This window comes from Argopecten irradians, chromosome 10 (assembly GCF_041381155.1).
Source record: "Argopecten irradians isolate NY chromosome 10, Ai_NY, whole genome shotgun sequence".
Taxonomy (NCBI): domain Eukaryota; kingdom Metazoa; phylum Mollusca; class Bivalvia; order Pectinida; family Pectinidae; genus Argopecten; species Argopecten irradians.
The window spans coordinates 30,631,441-30,645,598 of NC_091143.1; the positions used below are offsets into that span (position 1 = coordinate 30,631,441).

A 14,158-nucleotide genomic window follows, 5' to 3' on the forward strand; every position below is an offset into this window, starting at 1 on the left:
TACTTTGTGTATAATTAAAGAAATATATTTTGATTTTAAACATAATGTTGAAATTATGTTAATGTCACAAAAGGGATTTTGTTGTTTCAAAATCTATCAAAATCCATTTAACAAACGGAGGTGAAAGTTATTTAAGAGTCAGGTTAAAGTGATCTAAAAAGTAACTTTTTTTCTTTTCTCCAGCCACACCCGTTTGACCTTATGTAAAACATAATTTTATAAATAGTCGATGTTATCATCCATTCCAAATAGAAAGAGGTCGCTAGTTACAAATAATTAATTGTTAATATTCTGAAACAGAAAATATACAGATATGCGTCTGAAACTATCATAAAATGTTGATACAATTAATCATGAAGCCTCCTTTCAAAAAAAGAAAAAAGAAAGAAAAATCATTATTGACGAAAGATTGTTTTGGACAAGCGTTATTGAATTTTGGATATCTTAATATATTTCTTCAATTTAGACACTTGATCTAAGAGTGTAATGAAACGTTCTCAAGACGAAAGTCTAATAGGTGCAACATGTCAATCACATTATCAATATACAAACAGTACCTACTTAATCTAAACTATATATTATAATGATTTATACGATTTTCTTTTGATGTAGATAAGTTGTTTACTTCGAGATGCAGATTTATCTTATTTATTGCTCGTTATTGACCGTTTTATATCCACACTTAATATTCTGTTTATCTGTATTTATCGGTGATAAAGGTTACCTAGTAAACATGCTATTTACTAGCCGATAATAGATGTTATTGTACCTGAACACTTACCCCTGAAATTTCACAATAGCCAACTTGTAATTCCATTGATGTGGTTATGTACTGATAACAATGATGTGTTTATAGCTGTGTTGATTCCTTGACTCCATATTACGACATACCACATCAAGTGTATGGCCACTTTTAATTTTCACTGAACCTGGCGTTTCGGAGTGGCACGCGTCCTAAGATACAGTATCAGACATAGACTAAGAAACGATTTTCCAATTACATTTTTGCAAAAATGTCATCATAGAATCAGGCTTACACTTGTAATCAAACCAGATTTATACAAAATAATATGGTAATATCATATTTCAAGTGTTAATTTCAAAAAATGCTTTCCAACAGAACGATTTGTAAGGTAGTTTCATAAGGACCCTTGTCGTTCCACAATAACGAATTGACCTTCTGACTGAATAAAATCTTTTGCTTTGAAAACCATCTCCTTTACACAGGGACATATGACCTAATATATGTTACATATGTGTAATATTGTCTGCGTAAAATATCTAAATTCCTGTAAATTTTAACTGCAATTTTCAGGTCAAATTTGCTAGAAAAGAGCAAAGATTTGCGTTCAGGTGATCAGAATGATCTGAATTCACATTAAATTTTCTCTTTGTCAATTTGACCTAAAATTGACCTCAATTTCAGTTAATTTTGATTGGAAAAGTGTATGGGCCGCGGTGTCCGAATTGTAATAATTTTCCAATATAATATCACCATCACATCTACAGTTGTTTTGTATGTTGTTAGTTTGCAACCAACGAGCGGTATTTCAATGATGTAGATGGCAATGTATAAATGTATTTCTAGTCATTAAAACGCCACACATAAAACATTGTGGATATTAATGTTTATAGGAAATGGAGATAGAGATTGGTAGTCTGACAGCTCAAGAGTCATTACTCACTGATAAAACAACATCTATCATCAACTTCCAAAAAAAAAATTAAAAATATTTATTGAAAAAAATTCCCATAACGCGGGTCGTGTTATCCTACCCGGAGTCACCACATCGAACTTTATCTATACATATTCTGATGTCACAGTTATGATTTGGTAATTTGATTTTGTTTAGGAAATCTATAGAGCCTTAAACTAAATATCAAAGGCTATGACATCGATTTATAAGGTATGGTATAATACGCATTTTCCCTTTTTTGTATTCGACGTGATCATCCTCGTAGATAGCAATACACCCGTATAACCCTTATCAACAGTATTGGCAAAAACGTTCGCTTAATGACTGCAATTAATCTTTACCTCTCACCTGACGGCAAAATTAATGAAATATCTTTTAACGATAACTAGAAGTGAATGACCACAAGGTCAACTCGTGTCTTCCCATCCTTATCGCGGACAGGGCAATACCCTCAATAACCTCTAGAATACATGCTGTTTGACAGGACTGCTTTAAATAATAATTGTACTGATAATTTACCCTCATTTAAACTGATCTTAAGTTATGATTTTTGTTTTACTACAGGAATTCGTGGTATGGCCACTATCGGTAGTCAACCCGTGTACTATTTTTTATTATCATTCCTTAACGTATCTCTTTAGGAGAGAAAACTTCCTCTTAACTCATTGGTTAGGTTGCCACCGAAGTCCATAACGGGTCACAGGCATAGAGTATAAAAAGTCACGTTTGACGTCAAAATCTACAACGAAATTTGTGATTTTTCAAAGCTCAATTTTGTTTCATAAAATTGACAGATTGATTATTTCGAGTTGAAGGGATGACTTTTTGAAAAAACTAAAATATTAATATATAACAAGCCGAAGTTGTTATTCTTCTGAGTTTCTGTGGTCTTGTGCTTCCAAAAATATGTCCTATGCCAAATTCTCTATAAAATTAATCTGTGTTTGTATACAACAAATGAGATGACGTTAAAATGGTGACATATTTTCTAAAATATGATTTAAAGACGCTCCACCGCCGACAGGGTATAATTGATGTTTAATCGTGTTCATATGTGTCTAATTAACACAAAAAGACATATAAATTAATTTGTCTTTCTTTTGGTGCATGCGTATGCAGAACTTTATTCTATATAGGGCATAGTGCCATGGAGTTTTCGTGGGACGCAATTAATTATGTTTAATATTTTTTTTATTCAAGTAAAATAAAAAGCTTAAACTTTTCAATGGTACGTAGTGTAAAGTAAACAACATTTGTAAATGAGGAAAAATACCAATTCGTCCGCTCCTGTTTTTTCAGAGAGAAAATACCCTTCTTCAGCGGTGTAGCATCTTTAATGTTGATAAGCCAATCAAAATGCTCATTAAAAGCAAGGAGTGTAAATGTCTAAACGTGTAGAGGAACATGTGAATGTGTCGGTCATCGGCGACCTGGTAGCTATCAATGGTAAATCATTCGTTTTTCATATAGTGAGTCTCGAATTCGAATACAATGTACCCGGTATAGCTGATATTAATATACCATATAATCATCTTTTTCGCCCTGATTGTATTTTTTGTAAAAAAAACCCACCATAAACATTAACAGAAATATTAACACACTTCAATATGAAATGAGATAATGTTTTAGTGTGTTGTATATACATGTATATTCCTTAGAACATGTGACATAGGGTATATATATTGGCGACAAAGAACCACATAACTAAACTAGAAAATAACGTCATTATCTTTCTCATTAATATCATCACTCTTGTACCTCCGCCATTCATATCTTTCTACCTTTCAGGATTTTCCATTGCGAACACGCAAAAACATTGGCTCATTACAAACAAACGAATAGTTTTCGAAGCAAACATTTTACTTCAAACATCAAGGAAGTTGATCCTATATATCTCATTTCTATGTAGTTGATAAAACATTTATTAAGGGGAGATATAAATCCCCCCCCAAAAAAAATGAGGTATAACCATATCGTTCAATAGCTCTTATAACAGTTGAAGAGGTCTATCAGGAAGAAAATTTCAATATTACTAGGATATGTATTCTCTACATTACAGCTATAAAAGTTCCATCAGAATTCTCATCGTGAATATTTGAGGTATTAGACCGATGCTCCGAAATGCAGTTTGCTAAGTGGATGATTTTATTTCTCGTGGAAATAGCCAATGGTCAATTTTGGCATTTTCAGCCTAGCGATGGACTTACAAAAGACAATGTGCTGTGTCCTTTAACTTGTCAAAGCTCTCGTTACGTTGATCGTTGCTGTTCGTGCGACTCACTGCCCTCGTGGATGGTGAATAGGTCTATATCACTGAGAAATATTTACGTGGAGTACGTGTCTGTCCGTCCATCTGCGATACTTGTGAATATCACAGACAGACCTTCAACCTCGTTTGATTCCGTTATATATGCATCTGGACGACTGAGGCACTTTCCGTTAAACATTTGTGATTACCAATATCTGGGACATATAGACTTCTCAGAAAATCACATCGAAAATATAGCAAATATATCATGTCTTGAATATCTCGATTCGTTGATTTTGAAAGGAAATAAGCTTATGTACATTTCAAATACGACTTTCATCAACTTGAGAAATTTACGCATTTTAGATTTGTCTCACAATTTGATTAAAGGTATGGATCCGAACGTGTTTAATATGGCCAAAACACAAATTTACCACACGGACTTTTCGGAGAACTTATTTCAGTCTATGGACGTTACTAATGTCTTGGAAGAAAATCCGTTGTACTGCGAGAAGAGCTTCAACCATAGTATTTTTGGTGAGTTCACCAACGTTAAGAACTACCGACTGAATCCTAATGCTCAGTACGGTTGTGGCAAACTTCGAATTTCCCACAATAAAATCACGAACAATTTAATTAATGTTGTTATGGAACACTACCCAGAAGACTATGCACTTCTATCAAAGGTTATGGTCCGCGGTAAAATCGTCATGGATGAAACACCAATTACTTGTGACTGTCATTTAGGCCTTTTTCTGACACTTTATAAAACCATAAAGGATTTTGAGAGGCGTTACTTCGTGTTTGAGAATGTAACAGAGGTAATCTGTGACGCTCCTCCCCAAATGACAAACTACACATTTCACGATATTGTTTACAACATGAGCGTACGCCATCTTCTTGAGTGTGATGTGAAAATGAACTGTCCAAAAGGTTGCACATGTTTAGATCAACCATCGAGATTCCGTCTAAATGTTGATTGCAAAAATTCTAATCTTTCTTCACTCCCTACCAAAATGCCAGAAACCGTTCTACCAATACAGCTCCACTTGGCAAATAACTACATTTCACATCTGGAGCCACGAGACTATCTGAAAGACGTCTCGCTTTTGGATTTAAGCAACAACCCCGTACAAACTTTGACAAAAGCGGCCGTGTATTCTCTTGGAACCACAGCAAATGTGATTTTTGGTAATCATAAACTTCAAGGTCTTCCGGAAACACTCAGACTCCTCGATCCGGACCAATTCGAATTTGGAAAAACGCCTGTTCCTTGTGACTGTGAAAATACCTGGATAGGTGATTGGAAGAGAATCAAGGGAGGTAAATCAGATGAAAATACTTTGTGGTGTAAGACTTCTAAAGGTACCGTGGAAGCCCAGACTGCTACGGAAGAATTCTTGCAATGCACAAATACAAATCGAAGTCAGCTTATCATCGCCTTTTCTTCAGTATTAGGTGTCTTTGTGCTTGGTGTAGCGGCGATCCTCTCAGCTGTCTACTTCAAATTTGAGATAATGTTCCTCGCAAGGTGGTTTCGTGTAAAGAAAGAAAAATCGTGGATACATGATATATATCTCTCGTTCGATGACGACAATGACGATGTTCGAGGATTTGTGCTGAATTCACTACGCCCATGCCTTTTGGAGCATGGATACGACCTCTACACACAATGCCTGGATGGGGATGTCGGAAAGACAATAGAAAACCAACTGAAGTTCCACATAAATTATTCCCGATCATTTCTTTTCGTTATGTCAGACAACTGTCAAATCAATATGCAGACTGTTCTAGAGTATAAACTTGCGTTTTCTCACTTCACTAACGATGTCAGACGCAGCATGGTCCTTCTGGATTTCGATCACTCGACACCTTTGAACAATGGCATTTTTAGAGGATCAAGGGCGTTGAAACGCTTTGGAAACTACATTGCAATTACCGATAGGAATATCCAGGTCTATGCAAAACTTGTTGAAATGATTGGACTATCGACTAAATGCAACATGAAGGAATAAAAATCTCAGACAAATGTGATGAGAAATGGTCTCTTCTTCACAACATAAAACAAGTTTATAATAGTTATCCATCCGGTATGTACAAACTGCAGTAAAATTTGTCTTTACCAGCATTAACGTGGCCAGCCTATTGTATGCCGGAAAACACAAGGTCCGGATTGTACAAGTATTACGTACTATGAAATAAGCGATTAACTATTATACGTATAAGCCGGAATAGTCAGGGATCTAGATTATACTAATATGATCTTTCACGAGGGTTGAGATATCCCTGTCCACCTGACTGTACCATGTAAGATTATTTCTCATCAATACTTTAAGGAGAAATAGTGAAAATCCAGTCGAATTGAACGTGACTATCGTCGTATGTATTGATGACGTCACTGTGTAGCGTGTGTGAGTTGTCTTTTCCCTACCTCGGTAAAAGACAGAGTATATTTTCCCTAGCAACCGCGGGATAACCCTTTCAGGTATGGGAAAGAAGACCGGTTTTGACAGGCGCTACTGAAATATCTTCCTCATATATGCTTTGTTTTTATTCGGTTCATATTTCTACGAACGATACAGATACATGCATACATCTGTTGAAATAGTAATGATAATAGTTTAGGATCCATTAGCATATCGTCTGTTTTATTTCAACCATATCAACATTTGGGTAGAGCAATGTCGGTGTATATCTTGTATATACAAGTAAATAAATCTTCTAGAAGCCTATCCCCCACTATCTTATGTTTCACATGTATATTTAATATTGTTAATAATCAAATACAGTCTATACGCAGAACTTTTGTTGTTGCGTTTTTATGATTTTGTTTTGTTTTTACCCGACAAATATCAGTTGTGCACTTCTTTATACTCATACTTTGACTTGATATTGATATTTATTCGTTTTCTGATAAAAAATATCTTTGGTATCAATCTATTAGTGTTTGATAGATATAGCTTACAGAATTAAAGAGAACTCATATGATAAGAATGCTATGGAATCTGATTAGAAAAACACTTTTCATCATTACCCTATATCATTGAGTTAAAATTGAAAATAAAAATTACATTACAAACAAAAATGTAAACAAACAGTATTAGACTTCACATTCATGGGAAAATATTTTCATATCCTAGATTGTTTTTTTTTTGATAATTGAAAGTAATCAGATTGCATTTCAATTCATAATGTTGCTTCTGTAATATCACTTTCGTAAGCTGCAGCTCACAATATTTATTTTGAACATATTTCGTATTTTGTTTCGTTATCATTAAATGTGTTTGTTATCTATTTGCATTCTGAACATTTTTTGTTCTTATATCGCTACATGGTAAGCCAGTGAAAAATTGAACAGATATTTGTTATAGAAAGAAAAAAATAACTACAAATAACGCCTACAAAAGTGGGAATGTTTACATACAATCCTTCTTTCCTATTCAGTCCATATTTATGTGGAAGCATTTCAAAGACAGTAGGCGTGACAAAGGTGACGTGACAACTCGGTCAGTCCGTCTTAACCCCTCCAAGTGCATGGTGAATGTTATCACCGGCTGTCCCCTTTATTGGTCTTTGTGATGTACGGTAACGTACAGACTTCGAACGCATAAACACATCCATAAGCTTTAATTCGTATCCCAATAATATGGTGTTGTCGTATGTGTCCTGAATGAACTTTTATAATAAAGCTTACATCAACAATTTCATGAAGTTGATGGTTGTCAAGCGTCATATGTACGCAATACTAAGCTTAACCAATATTCCAGTTATTTAAAGTGAGAACATGAAGTTACAATGAACTAAAAGGTAGCAGTAACTGTAAAATTAGAGAAATTATTATATTCTGAAAAAAAACCCATTAATGACAACAAAATTTTTGAGAACACATGGGGAAATGAATTTTCAAAATGGCATCATATGTTTAAATCATGTACTTAAAACATACAATATTATCATAATACTTATGTATTGATTGTCACAGTTCTCTTCGATGTAATGTAACAAGAGGCTTCAATGACGTCATAGAAGCTGACATTTTTATGTTATCGATATATCACCAATTAAATTCCTTAAAACGACGTTATATTACACTGTACCTATAATTATGTATTATATTACCTTTGAAGATATATTATATTTCAAACACTTTCATATCATAACAGAAGCTTATTACGTAAATGGAAGGGGCTTAGCTGTGATGATCCAGAAGGTTGCGCAGTGCGAGAATTTCCATATTGACTTGAGATCTACCAAGGTTGTCAGGAAAATAGGGAGTTAGGAGGAGTATCGTACTGAATACCCTTGGCTTGTAAAGTGGCTTTAACTCATACTTAAACATACAAAATTTCAATAATTATGCTAACTGATTGCCATATTTGAAATAAGTTGACTTCATTATAATGTAACCAGAGGCTTCAATGACGTCACAACGGCCGACATTTCAGGTTATCGATAACAGTCGAAATTAATACTATACTTTCAGACCATAACAGTTCTCTAAATGCTTGCCAATGCACAGAGTTGCCTCCAGACTAACACGCAGCATTCATCATAGTGTCTGATTTCAATAATATACTAACTTGGGGGTTATCTGTGTTTCATAATGGTTTTTTACTGTACAGTTATTTGAAATATTATATGATCTTGTAAATGTAACGGCTTCTGGATAAGAATATGCTGATCTTCTATATACGTTACTGGAAATGAAGGTAAAATGGATTTCATTTGACCTACCGGGTGTTTTGTGGCCTTGATTTTGTATGTCATTTTCCAAAGCAAGAATAAGAACGTTTTTCTGGTCATTTATATGGCCAAAGTTGAATATGAAAGCCAACTAATTGTTACGATTAATAATTAAATATTTTGCGAGATCTTTTACTTCAATAGTATATGAAATGTGCTATAATGTTTCTGAATTAACCTTTTAACAACGTATGAATCATGTTTCAATGCAATAAAAGTGTAAACACAGCGCCGTCAAATGTTAATATAAAGAATTTTATTTTGATAAATATGTACATCAGATGCAGAAATAATCATAGTTTAATAATAATCCATCAACTGATTTAACCTCTTAACGCATAAATTACTTGTCCACGAGTTTTAAAGGATACAATTTAATGAGCAAAAAATTTATGTACGTACACCATACATATTTATTTATATAGCAATTTTAACATTGCACGAATTCAAACGATTAAATACTGTTTATATCAAAAGAGAGGTGGAGTTACTTTGAAAGAATAAATCTACAATACGGATTATGATTTCTTTTGTTGTAAACAGAACAATTGTCAGCAAGGTAATTTTAAGTTCAAATTCATGTCAGAGTGCAATTAGAATAAATGCGCTCACGATAATATGAGAATGTTAAGTTAAGCCAGCTGTTTTGATGATGAGTATGTCTGGTTTATATATGAAATAAGAGCTATAATACTGCTATTAACATACTTAATTATTTCGTATGATATTAAAATTAACCTATTGTGTATGGCAAGAAATTGATACAGGTGAAACTGTTTTTTGTGTGCAGTAAAGTCATGTATCACAATAAATCGCGAAAATGAATTGTGAAAAATTAGTAATACCTTGTTCTTAAAATCGCGTTAGTAGCTTAGCTTACAATGTCTTAGGAAATCAATAGTTACTTACTTTTCCTAACGAAACCTATGGATGTTTACACTTCTTTCCGTTATTTGTTTACTTGTAGTATGATGGTAATACACGGGAGGGGGCACCGATATAATACGCGATTAAGTTTGATAAACGCCCGGTCTACACGCCTTCTCCACAGGTAAACATGTTGACGGGAACACTCGTAGATATTGGAAACACATTCTGATTTATTCTAGTTTGATTGTTATTGTTGTTTATTTCCTGATAAGTATATTTTGAAATCAAATGTGTCCGTTACTTTAACAAAACAATCTGCGCTCTATTGTAGTTTCCATTAGAAATGTTTTTCATTTCAACAAGTTGTTATAGGGAATCACATCAAAAACAAGTTTAGCGTGTAGAAACCGAAAACATCATTTTTTTAACACAGTACTGATCTTGTGCCTCTAACACAATGCCCGGAATATTTTTATGTCATCAGATTAATTTGCGTTAAGATTATTCCCCCCTAAAATTTCATTTTGTACTCGTCCGACCTCAGAATGAGAATGGATCATATTTGTATATAGGGGAGATGTATGATAATTCGCGTTACTGTATGGTGCACAGAGGTTAGTAAAACATTGAACCATTTACATTTTACAATTCATTATAAGTGAGATAAGAATGATAAGATCCTTTAGAATTTAAAATAAAGATAATAACGATTATTTCAGATTAAGCTACTTATTTTAACATTGAATATTTTCATTTCTTTAGATGACATTTCTGTATCACCAAGCTTAAAAGTGAAAAATGATTCGCAGTTTGTTCGGTTGTTATCTCTATAAACACAGTCTATTATTCAATTACCATACATTAAAACACACTTTCTTAAATGACCATGACTGTTGTTAAGGTGTTAACCTAATAAAAAAAACAAAATGTAGTACTTTAAATAGCTACTAGTGCACAATCATATTTGTGAACACTTACATTGTCATTTTACTATGTTTTGACTATAAATTTTAAATACATGTCTATGTTCTATTACTAGTATAGGTATCGGAGGTGAAGGAGTAAAAGTAAATGGCATGTTTAACATACAGTTTTGCATTCTTCAGCAATAACCCAGATACAATACCTTTTTCATATAGCTCTGTGCTTTAACCTTTGTTAGTTACATATATGTTTAGTGAATTACAGTGATTGGTGTTTGTGAACAAATTGGGCCCATAACATGTTGACCCACTGGCAGTATAATTACACAGCGGAGATGCCGGTACACTCTCGTTACCTCGCTTTATATCCTGAATTAAAAGTCAATATTGTCAAACATCTTTTAACCTTCAGTTTAGACAAAACATTTCAGCTGATTTATATCAAAAAGAGCAATTACACGTAGTGTACGCGTGATAATAGGTCTCTTTAGGCCAGAGAACCTTCGACTTTGCTATACTTATCAAAGAATAGATTTAATGAAAGTCTTTCCATATCTAAACCTGGTACATAAAATTCAACAATGCAGTTATTGCTATAACAAGGCGTTTACATCACGGTAATCAAAGTCTTTTGAAGCCCTTTTATACAATGTAGGCCTTCGATGTTTATACAGTAATTATGTACAAGGTATTACTACCAAAATTTCATCCTGAAATAGTATTTGACTTCATAATAGAATTGGTCTTATAAGGAATATGCAATATGCCATGCAAATCAGATAAGGTAGGAACATATTTTCTTTTTATCATATCATAATAATGCATTAGCGCTTGCTCATTTCATAACTTTGTCTCTGCAGTTTAGCATTATTTCATAATATACATATTGCATTTTGCTTCGTTCACGTTTTAATCAAATGCATTTATAATGCATATACAAAATTCTTATCTAAAAGGACTGTATCTTCTACAAATACTTTGAACCAACTTTCTTTTGCATGCATTTTACTTTCGCAAATTTTGCAATGCATGTTAAATCGCGAAAGTTTATCTCCGCGAATTAGTATCTATACCTCTGAAATAGAAATGAATATGATTCTTTTAAAATTTGCGAATGTTTATATCCACGAACTTGTGAAATGGAAATCGCGAAATTTAGAAGCCGCGAAAAAAAGTACTGGGTTTATAGCTGTGTTAACCAATTAAATTCGCCCCTATAAGAGAGAGAGAGAGTGGGGAGAGGGGTTGGGGTTGGGTTGGTTGCTGGTCTCAGGTTGTAGGTGATGAGAAGACTTGGTTAGGGAAACGACAAATGATATGTTATCAATATATGTATCTTTCAATTTTGACAACGTCATCAATTTTGATGCATTAAGACGTCCCTGTTGGGATGGCGCCATGAAAATATCTTCTACAATAATTTATCACTTGTTTTTTAAATGTAACAAGAGGCCCAGAGGGCCTGTATCGATCACCTGGTTTGTAATGCCAAGTAATGTTCTGAATACAAGTTCATTGTTTCTTTTCTGAAGGAATTTGAATATTTACCTCTAATTCCCCTATTGGGCCCCACTCTTTCTGCTCCAGGGGGTCAAAGCCAAAATTTATACGAATTCTGTTTACCCCAAGGATGTTTCTGGCCAAACTTGGTTACAATCAATGCAGAACTCTAGGACAGGTAGCGATTTATAGGATTTACCTCTATTTCCCCTATTGGGCCTGCCCCTCCTACCCCCGGGGGTCAGAGCCAAAATTTATACAAGTTCTGTTCCCCTTCCCCCAAGGATGTTTCTGGCCAAATTTGGTTACAAGCCATCCAGAACTCTAGGACAAGTAGCGATTTATAGGATTTACCTCTATTACTCCTATTGGGCCCCGCCCCTCCTGCCCCAGGGGGGTCAGGGTCACCATTTATGCAAAATCTGATCCCCTTCCCCTAAGGAAGTTTCTGGCCAAATTTGGTTGCAATCCATGCAGAACTCTAGGACAAGTAGCGATTTATAGGATTTACCTCTATAACCCCTATTGGGCCCGCCCCTCCTGCTCCAGGGGGGTCAGGGTCACCATTTATGCAAAATCTGATCCCCTTCCCCTAAGGAAGTTTCTGGCCAAATTTGGTTGCAATCCATGCAGAACTCTAGGACAAGTAGCGATTTATAGGATTTACCTCAATTACCACTATTGGGCCCCGCCCCTCATGCCCCAGGGGGGGTCTGCGGTCACCATTTATGCAAAATCTGATCCCCTTCCCCTAAGGAAGTTTCTGGCCAAATTTGGTTGCAATCCATGCAGAACTCTAGGACAAGTAGCGATTTATAGGATTTACCTCTATTACCCCTATTGGGCCCCGCCCCTCCTGCCCCAGGGGGTTCAGGGTCACCATTTATGCAAAATCTGATCCCCTTCCCCTAAGGAAGTTTCTGGCCAAATTTGGTTGCAATCCATGCAGAACTCTAGGACAAGTAGCGATTTATAGTATTTACCTCTATTACCCCTATTGGGCCCGCCCCTCCTGCCCCAGGGGGGTCAGGGTCACTATTTATGCAAAATCTGATCCCCTTCCCCTAAGGAAGTTTCTGGCCAAATTTGGTTGCAATCCATGCAGAACTCTAGGACAAGTAGCGATTTATAGTATTTACCTCTATTACCCCTATTGGGCCCCGCCCCTCCTGCCCCAGGGGGGTCAGGGTCACCATTTATGCAAAATCTGATCCCCTTCCCCTAAGGAAGTTTCTGGCCAAATTTGGTTGCAATCCATGCAGAACTCTAGGACAAGTAGCGATTTAAAGGAAATGTTGACGGACGGACGACGGACGGACGGACGACGGACGACGGACGACGGACGCCACGCCATGGCAAAAGCTCACCGGCCCTTCGGGCCAGGTGAGCTAAATATGAGTCTGTCAGCTGGAAAGGAATAGATTAACCCTCATATGAAAGATTTTGACAGTCAATACTCTGCAAGTTTTGGTGCACATGCATTTTAACACAAAAAATCTACTGCATGGTTGTGACAATTGTGATGAAGAAAAAATACATATTTATTGCAATGCATATCAGAATATATATCTGAAACTAAAAGATTTTTTTTAGATTTTTCTACTATGATAGGTTGGGGAGATACACTGATAATAATATTCATTTATAATGTAATGTTAAATGTTAAAATATTTGTTGATAATTGTACTATACCGGATTTGTTTGGAGATGGCTAATATAGGCTTTGCCTGTTGCCAAATCCTTTTGCATATTTTTTTGCAATAAAATTTGTTGAAAGTCTTATGTATGATAAACTTTATGTGTGTAGAATCGAAAATAAATCCTGTTATTTCTGAGTGTACCACCAGTATTGATATATTTAACAATGATGGGCCATATATGAAAGTTTTAACAAGTTACTCTTACTGTACTTTAAGATATCTGCTGTCAGAGACACCGTTTTTTCTTTTAATTATTATGATTGATAAAATAATTTGCATTATTTAATAGTTATCCCTACGAAGATAAAAGTCAAATTAACTCAAAGTGCAGACGAGATATTTCCTTTAAATAAAAAAGTGAGTGAACTATCTAATTTCCACGTTAAAATCTGCAATGACGAGAGAAATAATGTCCATTTAAAGCTAATCTCGTGTGCAGTCGAACATAAACTGTATTTTTAATTTTAGTTTAAACAT

General features: G+C 34.9%; 1 protein-coding gene across 1 annotated transcript; it reads left to right on the top strand.

The window, feature by feature from the left end:
- Nucleotides 1-3,392: 3,392 nt before the first annotated feature.
- Nucleotides 3,393-7,053, top strand: LOC138332798 (toll-like receptor 8). The gene has a single exon (XM_069280757.1). It carries the CDS (start codon nucleotides 3,819-3,821, stop codon nucleotides 5,958-5,960), a length of 2,142 nt encoding a protein of 713 aa, XP_069136858.1. The 5' UTR covers nucleotides 3,393-3,818; the 3' UTR covers nucleotides 5,961-7,053.
- Nucleotides 7,054-14,158: the final 7,105 nt, after the last annotated feature.